At 49.2% G+C, this 19922-nt stretch overlaps 1 protein-coding gene across 5 annotated transcripts in view; it reads right to left on the minus strand.

The window, feature by feature from the left end:
- Window positions 1-19922, minus strand: part of TSPAN4 (tetraspanin 4) — a 3410446-nt gene that overhangs the window by 16351 nt on the left and 3374173 nt on the right. For all 5 annotated transcript variants that reach the window (XM_069624016.1, XM_069624017.1, XM_069624014.1 and 2 more), the window contains 2 exons: window positions 10185-10316; window positions 8423-8506 (listed from right to left, as the gene is read on the minus strand). In XM_069624016.1, the coding sequence (XP_069480117.1) occupies window positions 8423-8506; window positions 10185-10316 (216 nt within the window). The remainder of the gene's footprint in view (window positions 1-8422; window positions 8507-10184; window positions 10317-19922) is intronic.

The raw sequence follows: 19922 nt of genomic DNA on the forward strand, positions 1-19922 counted from the left end.
TCCAACAGGCCACGCCTAGAGCCAGAACGGTACACTATCTAGATGATTTCTTCTTCACTGGCCCAGCAGGGTCTCCCATAGGCAGCGCATCCATTAAGTTACTCAGTGAAACCAGGCAGGCATTAGGGGTTCCACTGGCGCCTGAGAAGACGGTAGGACCCTCCACCACCCTGCCATTCTTAGGCATAGAGATTGACTCTTCCAAGAGGGAATGCTGCCTACCCATAGACAAAATAGAGGACCTTCTAAAGACAATAAGGTTGATGACAGGCAGGGAATAGGCGACGCTGCGGGAAATACAGTCCCTTGCTGGGAAGCTCAATTTTGCTACCAGAATCATGTTCCTAGGCCGGATCTTTAACAAGAACGTGGAACTAAAAATGAGGGTGGGTTACTAAGCCACACCACCACATCAGATTGGGCAAAGAAATAACACTAGACATGGCCATATGGGAAGCATTTCTTAACAATTTTAATGGCCAGGTGATATGGCGCAAAACCATGAATGGAGCAGACAAAAGGTCCTTGTTCACAGATGCGGCTGGCAGCAAATGATTTGGGGTATGTTTTGGTAACAAATGGTGCGCTGAGCACTGGCCTCCCTGCTGGCAGAGGGGGGGCTGGTTCAGGAACATCACACTGCTAGAGATATTCCCCATAATGGATGGCACTCTATTTAAAGGGGGACTTGTTGGCCAGCACAGAACTGGTCACACGGTCAGACAACATGGCGGTTGTACACATGTTAAACAAGGGTGCTGCCTCCTGCCCTCTGGTGCTAAAAGTGTTGAGAGAAATGACAAAAAGTCACCCTGGAAAATAACATGGTAATAATTGGGCGGCACATTGCAGGCAAAGATAATAAGGCCGCTGACGCTCTGTCCCGTTTTTCAGTTCTCCACTTGCAAGGCACTAAACCCACAGGCAGAAGCCAGGAGGACAGCAGTTCCAGAAGAGGTTTGGGCCACCATGGACAAATCCAAGGCAACCCCCGCCAGCCAGCTCTCCCATCTGGCAGCAGTTTCATATTACACTAGATTAGCGGTGGCACCCGACCCCACCCACGGCGCACTAACCAGATATGCTCTCAACGGTTGGTCCAAAATGGAAGGGGTCAAGACAGACACCAGGCGCCCCCTCAATTTTGCTAAATTACAAAATTCTGCTAGACACCCTCCCTGCAGTATGCAACAATGCCTACGAGAGCTCACTATTTAGAGCTGCCTTCACACTCAACTACTCTGGGGCGTTCAGGATCAGCGAGATAGCCTCCAAAAACACAGGATCAGAGGTAGGGCTGTGAAACTGCGTAGGCCCAAAACTGACCAATTAGGAAAAGGGAGGATCATCAACCTGTACCGCATTGAGGAAACAGAATATTGCCCTATCTGCAGCACCAGGGCCTTCACGAACAAGCGCCCCAGCCGGGGGGGGGGGCAATTATTCACACACAAAATTCGGTCTGCCCTCAGTAGATTCCAGGTGAGGTCTGTCCTCAGGAAGACTATAATAGCTATAGGATGGAATCCTACTGAGTTTGGATCCCACTCCTTCAGGAAAGGAGCAGCCACTTCAGCCTGGATGGGGGGGTTGCAAGAGAAAGCCATAAAAGGGAGTGGGGGTTGGAATCGGGGGCTTACAAAAGATACATCAGGAAATACTTGATTTAATATTATCTGCCTCCCTCCCCACCCCCCGATTATCTCCTCATCATCCACCCATTTCGGGGGCAATGACTTGCCTTAGCTGGGCAGGACGTTTTTCTGGCTTAAATCGGCACCTCCCTCAGATCCCTGGCACGCATGCTAAGACTTCGAACAGAAGTGAAGAGGTCAGAAATCATCCCTCGCCAACAGTGGCATGAGGCAGAGTGCAGCAAAGCCATGGAGATTTCTAAGCGCAAACTGAACAAAGCCGTGGCCAATTTCTGCCTTTTTTATCAGGCCTCAAATTTATTAAACATGGGATCTCGGTACACAACCAGGCCATGTTCTGCAATGACAGGGTTCACCTGTCCATTGAAGGTATGGACATTTCACCAGGAATATTTTCTGGTCCCTGGCAGCCAGAGGCTGTACTTAATTCATAAGCTCTTATTTTGGGGGGACCTGGGAGACGCCGGTCAGCATCCCCTCAGGGTGGCGGCGGGGATCAGCCTCGAGCGGGCCCCTAATTGGGATTAGGGCCCCCCCGCTCACCTGTTCCCTCTGTCCCCAAAATATAGTATTGTTATCCTTATGTGATGTTATGGCTGGTTTTTCTTTTGCACCATGGCTTGTACTAAAATAAAGCTTGTGGCCAAAGTTTTTTCCACCTCACATCATGGTCGTCAGTCTCCTCATTTCTGCAACTGACATTCCGTATTGCCTGTCTTGTCACACTTGTCATCCATCCGTGTCACCCGCATGCCACTCCCCAGCACAAAAACACTTCCAGGCTTATACACCCGGGCCCACCCGGATGGGAGGCCCGGGGCCGTAAGCTGGGAGGTGGGGGGTTTGTGCTAAGTCCGGTGGGGCAGTGCCTTTTGGCGCTGCCCCACTTAGCATGCACATGGTGGGGTCGGGCTGCTGGGTCCCTTTACAATGGGAACCCAGACAGCGCGTCTCCAAGACAGGAGGGTGAGGTGAGAGGGGCAGGTGACAACCGGCAGTCGCTGCCCCCTGTCACCTCGCCCTCCATACTTCAAAGGCCCCCCTTCCCATCCTGCGGATGCTGAGCGGGGGCCTTTTGAAGTTCAAAGAAGGGGCCGCCTTGCCCCCAGGCCGAATTTTGCCTTTATCTGGCGGGGGCAAGGTGGCCCTTCTCATGCTTCCTCCCCGTCAGCCACGAACAGCAGCAGGACGGCTGCAGGTCTAAAAAACCATCCCTCCCACCCTACAAATAACCGTAAGGAAAAGCTATAGCGAGGGCCAGGTAGAAAATGGAACACAATCATAGCATTAGGGGAGGCTAAAACGCCTCACTTCAAAAAATAATCATAAAAATTAAACTCCAAGAAGGGCCTTCTTAAAATACCGGGGGGTCTTTTTGTCTATTAGTTAATATTCCAGGAAAATACAGTTATAGAAGACCCAGGCGCTCAGAATCCACCAGAGAACATCAATACAGATGGGAGCCCTAGGGGTATAACAAAAGTGAAAAGGAGAGAGGAACTTGAGCAGAAACATGTACTAGTAAGCCTCAAGTATCCACCTCCATGCATGCAGAAGGGGGGGTCTCACCACAAGTGGATCAGGAGCAGGGTAAGTTCCTAGTAAGGCTCCGGAACCCACCCCCTCACAATTTTGTTTATGCAAGATAAGCGCACTGGGGTACGCAAGTGGATCGTGGGCGGGGGAAGTTCCCAGCTAAGCCCTTAGAACCCACCCCAGCAGCAAATTAGTACAACACAAGCACTGAAGGGGTCTCACAACACAAGTGGATCGGGAGCAAGGTACATTCTAGTAAGGCTCTCCTTTTGAACCCATTCCAGCTGTAAAAACAGGCAGCCTTAAGCGCTGAGGGGGTCTCACAACGCAAGTGGATCAGGAGCAGGGTAAAAACCTAGTAAGGCTCGTTGAACCCACCCCGGCTGTAAAAACAAGCAGCTTCAAGCGCTGAGGGGGTTTCATAATGCAAGTGGATCGGGAGCTGGGTAAAAACCCAGTAAGGCTCTTTGAACCCACCCCTGCTGTAAAAACAAGCAGTGCTAAGCGCTGAGGGGGTCTCACAAGGCAAGTGGATCGGGAGCAGGGTAAAAACCTAGTAAGGCTCTTTGAACCCACCCCGGCTGTAAAAACAAGCAGCTTCAAGTGCTGAGGGGGTTTCATAATGCAAGTGGATCGGGAGCTGGGTAAAAACCCAGTAAGGCTCTTTGAACCCACCCCTGCTGTTAAAAACAAGCAGCGCTAAGCGCTGAGGGGGTCTCACAAGGCAAGTGGATCGGGAGCTGGGTAAAAACCTAGTAAGGCTCTTTGAACCCACCCCGGCTGTAAAAACAAGCAGCTTTAAGCGCTGAGGGGTCTCACAATACAAGTGGATTGGGAGCAGGGAAAAAACCCAGTAAGGCTCTTTAAACCCACCCCGGCTGTAAAAACAAGCAGCTTTAAGCGCTGAGGGGTCTCACAATGCAAGTGGATTGGGAGCAGGGAAAAAACCCAGTAAGGCTCTTTAAACCCACCCCGGCTGTAAAAACAAGCAGCGCTAAGCGCTGAGGGGGTCTCACAAGGCAAGTGGATCGGGAGCAGGGTAAAAACCTAGTAAGGCTCTTTGAACCCACCCCGGCTGTAAAAACAAGCAGCTTTAAGCTCTGAGGGGTCTCACAATGCAAGTGGATTGGGAGCAGGGAAAAAACCCAGTAAGGCTCTTTAAACCCACCCCGGCTGTAAAAACAAGCAGCTTTAAGCGCTGAGGGGTCTCACAATGCAAGTGGATTGGGAGCAGGGAAAAAACCCAGTAAGGCTCTTTAAACCCACCCCGGCTGTAAAACAAGCAGCCTGATGCGCAGAAGGGGTCTCGTAGCACAAGTGGATCTGGAGCAGGGAAGACCCTAGTAAGGCTCCTAGAACCCACCCCCGAGGAAACAACTAGCCCGCAAACGGAGCGTGGGGGCTTCAAAAACTCAAGTGGATCATGTGTGGAGAAAGTGCCAAATTCATCTCCAAAGAGTGGACCAAGAGGCTAAAACGCCTCCATCCGTGGAAAAGTACAAAACACATGACCAAAAAATCAAAATGGCTCCAAGAACACATCCCCGCGGAGGATAAGGTGAATGGCTTCACAATGCGGGGTTTTGTTTTATCAAGAAATACGGATCAAGAGCCATAACTTCAGCGAAAATCACCCTGTGAGCAAGAGAGGGCGCAAGTGCTAAACCTGGTCAGGTTGGACATCAGTAAAAGGCACACAAGCGCACACCTACCCACCTCACTTGGAAAGGACAAGAGAAAGCAGGATGAACCTGCTCCAAAGACAAGCAATTATGAACATGTCACAGCTCACACGCTGTGGCCAAACAATTGTCACAAGCTTTCATATGAATGGCGGCGGGGATCAGCCTCGAGCGGGCCCCTAATTGGGATTAGGGCCCCCCCGCTCACCTGTTCCCTCTGTCCCCAAAATATAGTATTGTTATCCTTATGTGATGTTATGGCTGGTTTTTCTTTTGCACCATGGCTTGTACTAAAATAAAGCTTGTGGCCAAAGTTTTTTCCACCTCACATCATGGTCGTCAGTCTCCTCATTTCTGCAACTGACATTCCGTATTGCCTGTCTTGTCACACTTGTCATCCATCCGTGTCACCCGCATGCCACTCCCCAGCACAAAAACACTTCCAGGCTTAACGACTGCGCAAGAGCTGTCCAGCTCCCAGCCCTGCAGCGACGCCACAGGCCTTCTGTGCTCAAGAAGCAGCCCTTCCGCGGCAAGCAAGTGGCTCGCGGCCGCTTACAACCCCAGGCAGGGCGGAAGGATACTGAGGGGACAACTCCAATTTATAGCGGATGCTCTGTGACCGCAAACCCTTCAACCATAGTTATCCCCCTAGCAGCAACACCATCGAACTGCTTGCAGTAAGCCCTCTCACAATTACCCTCATCTACTGCCCCTCGCACTCAATACATCCTACTTGAATCACTGCCCATGAACTTCACCAAAGTCCTCAACCTTCAGCTTAATCCCGCCCTCTCTGACTAACCCTGGGTGTCCTACACAAACAGCCAACACACAAGCAAGGAAACTCTCATGGCCTAGTTTTCCTCTCTGACTAACCCTGATTGTCCTCCACAAACAGCCAACACACAAGCAAGGAAAGTCTCTTGGCCTAGTTTTTCTCTCTTCCTCCATGAGCTCTTTAAGTCTCTTGTTCTGACCACACTTCTCCTACACTAATCTCTCTCCCCAACTACTAGATCCACCATTCACTAAGCACAATTTCAAACCTGACTCCCTCTCTTGCCAAAGTCATGTTTTCCCTCCAGGTTCCCTCTTCATCTCACACCAGCTCTGTTGTGCAGACCGTCTTGGGCCTTGACTCAGCACTTAGTTCTCCATCTGAACATCATTAACCGGCTTCTTCCTTTACTACCGCTCGTCCACACCCCCAATCCCAGCTGCCCCACAGATCTGGCAACTCAACCATGTGGCCAGGTATTGTGTTGTAATCTGGCTTAGAGAGCAGCTGTGTGTGATTTCATGAGCTGGTGCAATGTTAGTGCTTATTATCTTTCAAGGGCAGGTAAATAGAGCTGCCCCGGCGAATAATGCACTATATCAAGTTATGGTAACATAACATAACAATGAAAGGTATTATCTTCTGAAATAGTCTTAATGAAAAGTGGATAAATGGGCCAGTGGAGTGCAGGGGAAAAGACTTGCAATCAATGGTGAACTCTACCATTGGTATGTTTGTTTGTTTTATTATTCATATAGCGCACCAGACCCAGGGGTATTCGGGCGCGAAGGCAACAACAGGAATGTATCTTTAGAGCAATTACTATTGTACCTAAGGAAATACAGGTTTTTGTATCTGACAAAAAAACAATAGTATCTGAAGAAACAGATTGGAAAGTCTTGGTAAATAATTGTTGCTTTTGCATAAGCAGGCTCGCGAGATGTGGCATAATATGATTGCCATGCTCTGAGAAATAGGCTGATAACGCAGGGGCTTCAAGGGACATCTGTGCACATGACATGCTTAAGGCCCCCATCAAGGAACGGTCTCATATCCCATATAACATTAATTCAATTGATATTAGCTCTGGTGCAGAGAGTGACAGCTAATGTGAAGACCATGCACTGAGACTCTGGCAAGGGATATTTAATGTCAGGCAGACAATATATAGCAAAGATATGGAGTAACTCAATGATGGGGGTTACCATTCATGGTGAGGTTTCGTAGATGCATAGCAGCGAGGAACCATTTACTGTGAGGGTCTGGAGTAAAACCATGGAGTGGACCATTACTGCGAGCATCCATTGTAACAATGGTGGGAAGGGCACATACTGTTAGAATCTCTAGCTTCACAGAGGTGAGGGGCAATTCCCTACCGCGGTCTGGAGTCACCTCATGGTGGGTGGTCATTTACTGTGGTGATCTTTTGCCAATACTGGAGGACCATTCACTTTGAGGATCTGTAGCCACCCCATGGTAGGAGACCTTTCAGTTTGAGGACATATGCAAGTCATAGTAGCTGACCTTTTTACATCGGAAACCTAAATCGAGACCATTGCAGCAGGTCATTCACAGTGAAGATCTGGATTCATAACAGTGAAGGCCTCTTGAATCACATAAACATCATCCTGAGTTGTATGGCAGGAGGCATTTTAGAGTGTGGGTCTGCAGTAAAAAGCATGCAAGGGGGTGTGCTTCCACAGAGAGGATCAGGAGCCCTAACCTCGAAGGAAACTGGGGTCGGGCCATGAAACAATCTGGAGCCAGTCTAGGACTTTCACAGCGAGCATCTGAAGCACGACCATGGCAGACGGCATTTCACAGTCAGGTCCCAGGGCCAAACCCATTGCTGGGAACCTTTCATGCAGAGGTGCATGAGCGAGAATGTAGCATGAGTCCCTTCAGATGTAAAATCAGACTCCAGCAGCCTGACATTACCAGTGCCGGGCCAAGCAGCAAGGCTACCACTTGGGGACAGGCCAAGAAAGGGGCCCTCTCTCAGTGAGGACACAGAGAGTAACCATGACATAGCACCTACAACAGTCAGCATCTTTATTCAGACTATGGGGGTCATTACGAGTTTGGAGGTAGCCATGGTGCTATTAGCGGCATGGCTGCCTCCAAACCCGGGTCTGGGTCCGGGTCTGGTCTGACAGAATGGGGATTTACCGGGACATTCCGACCTTGGAGGACCCAGTAAGTCTCCATTCTGTAGACCATTCACCATTCCCATTTGAGCCCCCATAGGGCTCAATGGGAATGGGGAAGGCACTAATTACGGGCCCGCAAATAGCGGGCCCGTTATTAGCGGCCTTGTCCCTTAGTGGGACCCGCAAAGGACGTGTGGTCAGACCACACGTCCTTTGCGGGTGCTGCTAAGGGAACTCGGAATTGGGTGGTAAGGGTTTACCGGCACCGGCATCCTTACCGGTGCCGGTAAACCGTTACCGCCCAACTCGGAATGAGGCCCTATGACAGGGTCTTTCACGGTGAGGTCTTAAATCCAGATCCATTTCTGTGGGCCTGTAACAGTGTCAAAACCAGGAATTTGAGTGATAATGGAAAGAGATTTTCTGCATTAAGGACCCGGAAGATCTTGTAGTCTGGGTTGATATGAGAACCTTTTTACAGAGGGTTTCATGAGTGAAGATAAGGGAGGACACATTTCAGGTGGAGAACTTGTATTCCATTTGTGGCAGGCTATTCCTCAAAGGCCACATCTTAAGTGGTACCATGGCAGGGGTCTTGGGTTCTGGGCAATCACCTACCTGGACAAGGCCTGTGCAGATGCCAAAGATGCCGAGTGCCACCAGGTTCTCATGCAGCCATGTTTTTATTGTCTCGTAACAAGGCTGGAAAGAGAAGAGATGCACTGTTAGAATCTGAAGCAATCACTGACACAGACAAGCTGCGTACCAAAGAAATCACAAGAAATAAGTAAATAAATAAAGTAAAATATCGCAGTGCCACACTACAACAGGCCAGCGGCCTCAAATGTGATCGACCTAGCTTATTCATTCCAGTGTCTGCAAGAACACATTGTTGTTGTGCATATTTGTCATGCGTCACAAGAGAAATATAGACATTGGCCTCATTCTAAGTTTGCCGGTCCGGAAACAACGGTACCAGTAAGCTTACCGGCACTGCTGTTTCCGGACTGGCAAACTACAGTTCTGACGCTGCCGGGCACAGCGGTCACGGCAGACAAAGCCATCACAGAAGAACCGGCACCGTTAACAATGTTGCTAGTGCGTCTGTGTTCCCATTCCCATAGAGTCCAATAGGACTTGGAATAGCCCGTAGCACCGACACGGTTACCGCCGGACCCGTAATGAGGCCCATTGAGATCTGTTTGTTAATGTCTTTTCAAGTTTAGTGGTGAGAATGGCAATTAATATACACATATTGCAAGCAATAGCTACGTATACATTGGTCTCTGTTTAAGTGCAACATCGGAAGCTAAAGAAGGTTCAGAGTGCAAAGCAGGTCATTCTTTTTGTTCTCCGATTGTAGTTTTATTCAATTGTTTTTTGTTTTGGTTACTTCCTGAGCGCAAACCTGAAATCAGGAAGCAACTAGGCAATGCACATTGGTCAGGGTTAGAGGCCTCGATGGCTGCGAGGGTGAACATTCCTTACAAAGAAGCATTACTGGCGTTCCTTATAGGGTATCAGGGAATAGTTAACGTTTACATTTAGTGGGGAACATGTAACAGTGCTGAAAGGAGGGGTCTACAGTGGAAAAGGGGGTGTGGACTATTGGGTAAAAAGTGGGGAGCATAACATTTGGTTGACCTTAATGGGCGCTTATTTTGTATCAACCCGGTGCAAATGTTTCCGGCAATCAACTGATGTGGAAGCCTGTAGGCATCCTGCCTATGGCGATCAGTAGTATTTCAATGGACGAGAAGGCATCCGGAGCATCTGCATTTACCAAGAGTCAGCGGCACCCTGCCCACGGGTCATGCTCTTGCCGCGCACCTCCAAACATAAATGCATTGTGGGAAAGCCACAAACATGTTTCAAAATGTTCAAATGTAACACTAGCCGGTAGTTTTTAATTCCAGTTACAAAGGTTTCAGGTTCACCGGCCTGAATTCTCAAGAGGGTTCCTGGTGCCATTATCTGACAACTAATATCTTTGATCTGGGTGCACCTAGCGCATAATAAGTGCAATTGAAATAGCGCAATGACGCTGAGGATCAGCCTTTATGTTGTGGCTGGGACACGTTGCCAACCATGGAGCCTGAGGAAGTTGAAAGGCCGAAACACGCTTAGGTCAAAGCAGAGCCTTCGACACTCCACGGGGAGCAAAGGAATGGAGTTTGGTGCTCACGCATAGGCAGCCTTGCCTGTTCAAACGCCCTGCTCTTTCAATGGAGTCCAGCTCCACAGGATGAACGGGGAGCTTAGCCTTCCTTCCAGATTGACATTTCCAAACCGGTGATGAATCCTAGCACGCATCACACACTAGGCTTGTGTCGCCTTCCCTGACAAGTGTGGCTTTAGATAGGCCAATGGCGATACTCACTGCTTTCCACCAGGTTCCTGGGGAGTGGAGGCCGCAGTTGTCACTAAACTCCAGGCAGCAGAAGTCTGGCACACGGGTGGCGTTGTAGACCTCAAACCAGTCTGTGTAATTGGAGACTCCACAGCACCTGAACTGCAGCAAGGAAACGAGGAGAAAGTCACATTGTTTTTGCGAAACCTCTCTATGTAAACAAACACATCGGAAGGCCAACCTTAAGCACACACAATAACCTGGGCGCAGTGATAATGAGCAATTAGGCTCCTTCGAACATAAGCTGTATTCAATGGTACAAGCCTGCATTCGGAGCAGCCTGGGAGCTGTGTGCTCGTCGCCTGGCCCACCACGGCCCCCATTCCACCCCTGCATCTCCAGTGATATGATATGATGGGTTATTTATAACACGTTTAATACCCAGAGGTTTCTAAGCGGGACCCGGGGATCGAACCTGTGTTGCACAGTGTTGTCTTGCTTCCAAGGCGAGCACGTTGCCCCTGAGCTATCCTCCCGAGACGTGGTGTAAAGACTTGTTTGCTGAAGGTCTTTGCTAACAATATCAAATTAAAACTTGCCTTCCTTCTCAGCGACATCACTTCTCCTGGCTGTCATCCATTTTCTGTGTTGTTCTTATCCTTGTAATCAACACAAAAAGTGGTGTTGCAGAAAAGGAAGATAAGTTGTATTTGTCTCTTTTTTTCTTTTTTTACCAAAACCTTAAGCACCTGCATCTTGACATTAAGGGTGCTAATCGCAATAATAAAAGCCAATATGAGTATTCCTTTGTAATAGAGGGTCTTTGGTGCTGGCAGAATGTGCATGACTTCTTTCAGTTGGTATATCATTTTTACTGGTATTATGGCCAATGCCAAAATGAGTGTTTTTAAATGGGGGGTGGCTAAAATGGTGCAGGCAGCAGGTATATGTTTTCTCATAGTGGACATAGCATTGTTAATGGTATTATATGCAAAACCAACATGATGTGTATTCCTATGCGGTGGGATGGGGGAGTTGTTGGTACAGTCAGCATGTATATCTCAGAAGAAAATCCAGAGGATACAATTTACAAAGGCGTATTAAGGATTTTATTATACCTAATACATTTTACTCTGTGAGTTTAATCACAAATTAATCTGCACTCAAGCAGTTATTTATTTAACATCGCAGGAATATTTAAAAACCATCATAATTTGATAAACATCATCCTATTAAATCATTCATACATTCATCCGCATCCATACAACATCCATCAAACTATTTATACAAAACATCAATAAGTACAAGATAAAAACATATAACAAATATAACAATAAATCCACATTTTAATTATTGTACAAAAAGTTTTTGTGCAAAACAACACATGGTGCAAGGCCACAATAGATTTTATAAGTGGTCAGCAATTGGGCTAGGCCAAAAAGAATCTTCACAGGTGGTCTTATCCTAGATTTCTCTACCTGTTTCGACGTGTTAACGTTAGTTTTGTTACGTCTTCATCAGGAGATTACAAATAGTTGTCTACAAACAAAGCAAACATGGAACCATCAGTTCCCTAAATACATCAAGGGTCAAGTGAAAGAAGAAGAAAGGCGGAAAGAAAGTGCAAGTACATGACTTTGCAAAGCTCAGTTGCAGACATAGAATGTTCTGCTGTTGTCCTGCTACAACCCCAAATATATATGTATATTTGGTTTAAACTAAGGGTGTCATGCAAGGAGTGCTACCATAAAAGATCAGTGTTCTTGGACCAGGCCGGTGTAGATCATGGAAATAAACCAAAGGGTGATGAAAAGATAGATACACAACAAGGAATCCAAAAGAGAATCAAAAGAGAAAGACCCACATGTTGGTGTTGGTTCTAAAAAAGACTTTTTATTAAAGAGAAACTTACAAACCAACCTTAGCAACCGCAACTGGAATCAATCCGTTCTTTATTGTGTGTGTGGAACTGGAGACACTGTCGTACAAGTTGGCAATGTTCCAGTTAAGGATCCTGCGTGGCAGATGGCTGAATTTGGGCTCCAATCTCTAGGGATTTTATAAAGAATTGTACCAGTGGCCCCGGCAAAAAAAGGGGATGACCAGTGACTTAGTGGCCCATCAGGCTGAAAGATCAGAGATTTTGAGAGAACGACCCTAGAGGTCACATCTACTGTTATCTTACCCGAAAAAGTACGGGTACTGAAGCGGTGTAGGTTGGGAAACTCGCGTGCCACAACAGATGTCTGTTTCAATGTCCATGTGTCATGAAAAGATCTAACCGTCTACAAGGCAACAAGAGAAATTGATCAAAAATTAAAAATGATGCTCCACGGATAACTGGAACATAAGTAGATTGACTATGAATTGGGACGTTGCCCCTCATTATTTGCATGGGCCCAACTATCTAACAGCTAATGAAATCAATAAGATAAATTTGCCAATGTCTGAGATGTCTAGTCCCAAATTGAATACCTCATTAAAATGTCCCATACGTCTCGCATAACAATGGGTGCAAGATACCATACCGGTATTCAATTGCTGGAAGCAAAACTGCTTACCTGAGGGTGGCAACCGTTGAAGTGGGTAGCATCTGCATGAACGGGGACGGAAGTCCGCGGGCTCAGCTAAACACTGGGGAAATCTCCGGCCGATTATGGAGAGCAAAAGACGCGCATCTAACCTGCGTCGTCGTTTTCGGCGTGTTAAAAGCACCTGACATCCTATCACGTGGTTATGCTATGCCGCGTTGATAGGATGACAATCAGCCTAGGAAACACGTGATTGTTGGTCCACGTGATATGTACGTAAGTCACCTGTTAAAACTAGGCGACGTTGCTTCCAAGCAACCATCTCAGGTACAGTCAGCATGTACATGTTTTCTTACCGGCGCATGGAATTTTTCCCTGGCATTATGGACCCAGCCAATATGAGGAGTGTTGTTTTTTTATGAGGGAGGGGAAATGGAGCAGGCAGAATGTGCATGTTTTCTTGTAGTTGGCATATCGATTTTACTGGTATTTTGGACAAAGCCACCACGATGAGTGCTCTTATGTGGCCATACTGGCCTACATTGGTACAACCGGTATGGACATGTTTTCTTACAATGGCATGACATTTTTTGATGGCATTATGAGCAAATCCAACAGGAGTATATTATAATGTGGGGATAATGGCATACACTGTCAGAGCCAGCATGAATAGATTACATTTTCTTTTAATATCATGACTGCCATTATGGGCAAATAAAACATGAGTATGTTGTTATATGGGAATCCTGGCATGCATTGGTGCAGTCAGTATGGACATGCATAAAACAGCCAGCATGAAAATGCTTTTGACACTGGCAGAATACTGGCAATTATTTAAACATTTCTTTATTGGCATTTGTAATAGGTACAACAGCAGTATGGCACTGGTGGCCAACTGCGACAAACCGTGTTTTAGATGATGTATAACAAAATAAAAACAGTAAACTAACATTAACATTTAACAAGAACAGAAATTGTCTCCATGCGTTTTGATGAACAGTTCAGAGTGGGAGGATTGTAGAAGGGTAGAGCAGGAGGGGCAAGGGAAAGGCAGGGCAGGGGGAGGAATGTGGGAGTGGGGTTCAAGATCTAGTTCATGCAGTAGCATGCTTAGGTACCATTGGGGGTAGCGAGTTCAGGCAATATAGAGGTGAGTCGTTCAAGGAGGTTTCTCATCATCAGAAGGGTGGAAAATCGCCTGTGCTAGGGCTTTCCAAACATCTAGTGCCTGACTCGCATCTTTGGGGGATTTAGCAACGCTGTCTTCCCAAGCCTTAGTTTCTGCACCCACTCAGCGCTCCAACTCCCCATACTATGCTTGGAATTGTCGGCCACCTGGTCGTTTCCATGCCATTGCAATAGTCCTTTTAGTTAGTATGCACGCCATGTCCATGAGCTTCACAGTGGGGGTCATTCCGAGGTTGAAGGTAAGGTAAAAACGAAGCCGGTAATGGATTACCGGCATCGCTTACCGCTACGGGCTATTCTGACCAACTAGACCGCTATTTACGGCATCGTACTCTAGTGTAGCATTACTGGAGCTGGAGTCCCTACTTACAAGGCAACAACAACAACAACCACAACAGCCACAGCCCCCACCACAGAGGAGACACATCAGGAGAAGGAGGGTGAGACAGGCCCAGCATGCCCCACCAGTGCAGCGACTGTTACCACGCCGGCAGCCACCAATCCCTCGCATCAGTGCCACCCCCTTCAACCTAACACCAGAGCAGATCCACACCCTGTACCGGCTTGACCGTGACACCATCACCACCATAGTGGACCTGATACACGACGACATAGTGAGCCTCATTGAAATACGCACCACCATCCCCCCTCTACTGAAGGTAATGTCTGTGCTCCACTTCCTTGCCACAGGCACCTACCAGCACACAGTGGGGCGCATGCATGGCATATCACAACCCTTATTTTCCCGGATACTGAACCAAGTGCTGGATGCCCTCCTCAAGCACACAAGGGACTACATATCCCTACCATGGACTCCCCAGGAGATATTCGATACAAAAGTTGCCTTCCAGGCACTGGCAGGCATGCCAAATTGTATAGGTGCCCTCGACTGCACCCACGTGGAGTTGGTTGTCCCGCAAGCCATGGAGATGGCATATCGCAACCGCAAGCAATACCACTCCATCAACGTGCAGATGGTATGCAACGCCAGCAAGATCATCACACATTGCTGTGCCCGATATCCAGGATCAACTCATGACTCTTTGGTCCTGCGGAACTCCATGCTACCACGCTATATGGAGCGACATGCTGGACAACGTGCCTGGCTGCTTGGTGAGTTGCCTGACTGGGCCATGGCAGTGCATCTGGGTTGTGAGGTGGGTGGCTGCATACCCCACCTTATGCATACTCCACCTGGCTGGGAAGGGGGGAGGAGATGCATACTCTACCTGGGTGGGAAGGGGGGAGATGTGTTGACGCCAGTGCACGATGTGCACCTCACCGAACACAGTGCCCCAAAGCAAGTGAAACGGCACATGGCTACCAAATCCCACAGTGATGAAGTAAGGCCGAAACCCAACACTACATGACTAACAGGTAACCAGGCCACATCCCACAACACATGCACCACTCTCCGGCGGCCCTCAGACACCGTAAGGGCATCCTGCACTATGCACTGCATATGCACTATGTCGCTGCCTCCAGCATTTCACCACACAGGACAGTCATCCCTGGGAGTGCATTGAAGTGAGCCTAACAGGGATACCACAGCGTGTCACTGGTTCCGCACACCAATAGGAGTGCTGCAAGTCACCATGGTACTGATCAGTGCAGAATGACGACTATGCTAGTGACTAGAGCCAACACTCCCTACTACCAAATCTCACAGAACACAACACATCAATGATTTTACTACAACACTGCTGCATGCATATACGATGCACGTGCAGCAAGCTGTGAATGCACACCATAACCCATCTTGAAGATGCTACCCCCTCCATCATTCCATTGCACAGGACACATAGCGGGGCCAGAAATGGGGTCAATGCACCCAGGGACATGTGCGTATGGGCAGAAATCACCTGCTGCCATGTAAGACCAGTACAGTTGTCTGCTATGAATGTACGAACACTTACCTTCATTCCCCTCTAATGCAGGTGATGGTGGCTATCCCTTGAAGCCGTGGCTCATGACCCCTGTCCGAAACCCACAGAACAGGCACGAGGAGGACTACAATCGTTCCCATTCCTGTACACGTGTGGTGATTGAGCAGACCTTTGGCCTGTTAAAGGCACGATTTCATTGCCTCAGCCGGTCGGGTGGGGCACTCATCTACAGCCATGAGAAGGTGTCCAAGATCACCATGGCATGTGTAATGCTGCACAATATGTGCATCCGTCGGAATGTGCCCCTTCCCCCTGACATGGAACTGCTACCACCTGATGATGAAGAAGGGAAGGAGGAGGAAGAAGTGGCAGAACAGCATCACGGTGCCGATGCACAGGAGGGACGTGCCGTGCGGCTATCATTAATTGGACAATATTTCTGACACACAAGTCAGCAGAGGGTGTGAGGATGTCTGGACATCGGGCACTGGGTGTGGGGATACATGTACACTATGCACTGTGCAATATTAAATGACACATGCGCAATGATGAATGTCCACTCTAGTTTTTTTAGATGAACAACTGGTGTATTTAAAGTGAAAATTACAATGTGATAAACAAACCCTCCACCACCTTCACACCCCTCCCCCTCCCACCACAACTCCCAAACACACCCTCACCCCCTTCTCCCTCCTACCACAACTCCCAAACACACCCTCACCCCCTCACCCTCCCACCACAACTCCCAAACACACCCTTACCCCCCTCCCCCTCCTACCACAACTCCCAAACACACCCTCACCCCCTCCCTCTCCCACCACAACTTCCAAACACACCACCCCCCCCCCTCCCACCAAAACAACCCCACACTAGTCCCATAGGGTCCACATAGCCCAAATGTGGATGGCAGTATTGTCACTGTGCGCTCCCAGAGCCAGGGGGAGGCATGTCCTGACGGCGCATCGTACGGAGCGACCGACAGAGCGGGCTGGTCTGGGTCGAGTTGCTAGTTGAGGGGGTGTCCTCATGTTGGGGCTGTTGTGCAGGATGTGCAGCCTCCAGAGCATCTGCTATCCGGCCAAGGACCTCACAGAGCCGGTTGGTGCTGTCCGTTATGACCTGGCCCAGTGCCCTCAGTTCATCCCGCCACTCCTCCCTGGCCTGCCGATTGTCCTGCATGAAGTCATTGATCAAGGCTGTGAGCTGCTCTGCCCGCTGTGCATCTACGGCTGATGTTGTGGCCCTGCTGGGGATCGGGCTCACATGTGTTTCCGGCGCTTCCTCAAGGGAACTGGCCACAGGACTGGCATGTCCCTGTGTTGCTCCTTGGCCAGATAGCTCAGGTGTGTCTGTCTCACCCGAGTCACTATAGGAGACCTGGGGGTTGGAGTGGGCATCAGGGGTGTGGACGACTTCAAATGTGTCCTCCTCAGTCGCTCCACAGATGGAATTGGGGCTGTTGGCAACATTGAGGGTGGGCGTGGCTGCCACCTCCCCAGCCACACTCAACTCCTTAGACCGTGGCATAGGGCATGTGTCTGCCACCAGTGCAGGGTGGGGTTGGGGTGGGGGTGGTGCACCCTCCACGGGCCTTGCTGGAGCCGGTGGTGTGCGTCCAGGTGTTGTCTTCCTGGCTGGGAGACGGCGGCCCCTGCCTTGGCCCCTGGAGTTGCTGGGGAGGTTGCTCTCCTGCTCCTCACTGTCATGCTCACTGCCTGTGGGGGTGGAAGAGAGGGACGGCATGAGTGATGATTTGAGAGGCAGCATTTATACATGGCTACAATAGCACATTCAGATACTTGTGGGTTATCAGCATTTCGGTGGGGAACGGCACATAATTCAATACTTGCGTGGTAGATGCATGCATATGTCTGCGTCACTCATTTTGGCCGTGTACTGTGCTGTCTAACATGCACACTGTTTACATCAACTGCCCTGTGTGCCTCATGGAATGGGCCACTTTGTGTGGTATGTGTCAGATAGGTTACGGCCTTGCACCTGGCACTAGCCTGGGTCTCACTTGCTTCGGCATGATTTACGGGGGGGGGTTTGGCCGACCATGCTGTGACTCCTTGGCCAGACCTTAGCAGTGACTTTCATAACACTGGCGTTGGCAGTATTGACTTTGGACACTCACCTCCATCAGCGGATGACATTGCCCCATACTCCATCCATTTTTCCAACCCCTTTGATGGAATCAGGGCCTATCATGGCCGCACAGGTCTCCTCCCATGGCATTAGTTTCATGGCTGAACCTGGCCCTCCTCCAGTCTCCAAGGCCTGGCTTTTATTGGCAAAGAGGATGCTCCGCACCCTCAGCCGCAGGTCATCCCACCTTTTGCGGCAGTCCTTTGTGGTGCGGGGGGTGTTGCCCACAGCGCTCACCTTCTGCGCCACTAGTGCCCAGATGTCTTTTTTTTAGCACCACCACCCTTCGCATGCCGGTGCTGAAAATGGTGTCAGCATGCTTGTGGAGGGTGTTCACTAGCATTTGCAGTTCGTCAGGGCTGAACCGCTCCTTTTGGAGGCGGGCAGCTCCCTTTTTCAGCGCTTTGGGCATTCCTCAGTAGTGGTGGTAACGCTCCGGTATGTCAACAATGTGCCAGGTGTCCTGTCTGGTGAGGATGGCAGTGGATTGTGTTTTTAAAGATGGCTGCTGTGCTCCTTCCAGTGCCTGTGCGATGACGCTATTTCCGGTTGTGCAATTTAACAGTGACTGTAAATAACGGTGACCGCTATTTACAGTCACCATTAATGCTGCGTTGCTCCATGGCGGTAGTGTTCGCTACGGTGCGGTTCATGCCGGTAGTTGATTTTTCGGGCATTTTTGCTCCATGGCACTACGTCCATTACTGGCATGGCGCAAAGCTCATGCCCGCTAACTCGTAATAGTGCGCTTTTAGCAGTATATTGCCATCTCGGACACGCTATTTGCGCCATGCCGGTAATGGACGGAACTTACCTCCAAACTCGTAATGAGGGCCAATGTGTTTGATTTTAGCGAGTCTAGGGTAAGTTCCCAAGAGGCATTCACTGGGGGTCCATTTGTATCTGGTCATGCCTGCTCTCCTGCAGGTTTGCTCCACCTTGCATTCCCAGAACATGTGTAGGAGATCCGCCTTGTCTCTGCTGCACCAGGGGCAGTTGTGATGAGGTTGTTTATTAAATTTTGCCAGTCTATATGGAGTTAGGTAGGTGCGGTATAGCACTTTCAATTGGATTAATCTGAACCTTGAATTCCTGGATACCTCTTTGGCGAACGCCAGGGCTCTTTCCCATTCCTTGTCGGTCATTTCGCACCCCAGTACCTTGTCCCACTTAGATTTTAGGTCAGAGCTACGGGGATTAGGCGTGTCGATTAAATGGCTGCATATTTGGGACACTGGTTTCCAGCCCCCTCCCAGGTTATACAATAGCGTTACAAAGGGGTTGGCCTCGGGTTCCTCAGGCCATGCATCCCATTTGGCCCGTGCCAGTCTTCGGATCCTCTGATACCACAAGAATTGGCCGCTGGGTATGCCATCTTCAGATTGCAGGGAAGAGAAGTCGCAGAAGGAGCCTCCCCTATATAAGTCTCCCCACGTGTAGACCCCTTTCCTTTCCCAGTGTCTGATGGTCACCAGGTCGACACTGGTCTTACATAGGTCAGAGACCAATGGTATATCTGGGGCATATGTGTGTCCAAGTGGAGGAGCGACTTTGCCCTGTGCCATATTTGCCTTCCCAGGGTGACCAGTAAAGGTGTTTCGCTCAGCAGGTGTTGAGGTGCACAGATGAGTTCCTTCAGCTGCACTGGGGCGATTGGGTGCTGTAGTAATGTAGTTTCAGACGTGGTTTCGTCAGCTAACCATTTGGCTATGAAGCTGAGCTGGGCTGCCAAGTAGTATTTCTCTAGGTCAGGGAGTTGAAGACCGCCCTGTCTACACGGGAGATTTAGTGTAGTTAGCGCCATCTTGTGTCTGCCTTTACCCCATAAGAAATCCCTGAATATTGTCTCGAGTAAGCGAAAGAAGGGGGCTTTGATATAGCAATGTATGTTTTGGAATCCATAGAGGAACCTGAAGAGGACAATCATTTTAATGATGGACGCTCTACCCATCATAGACAGGGGGAGCTTAGACCAAAAACCTATCGATTTGCGTAGAGGGGGTAGTGCCGCCAAT

The sequence above is a fragment of the Ambystoma mexicanum genome, chromosome 11 (genome assembly GCF_040938575.1).
Source record: "Ambystoma mexicanum isolate Mex_15411 chromosome 11, UKY_AmexF1_1, whole genome shotgun sequence".
NCBI classification, from domain to species: domain Eukaryota; kingdom Metazoa; phylum Chordata; class Amphibia; order Caudata; family Ambystomatidae; genus Ambystoma; species Ambystoma mexicanum.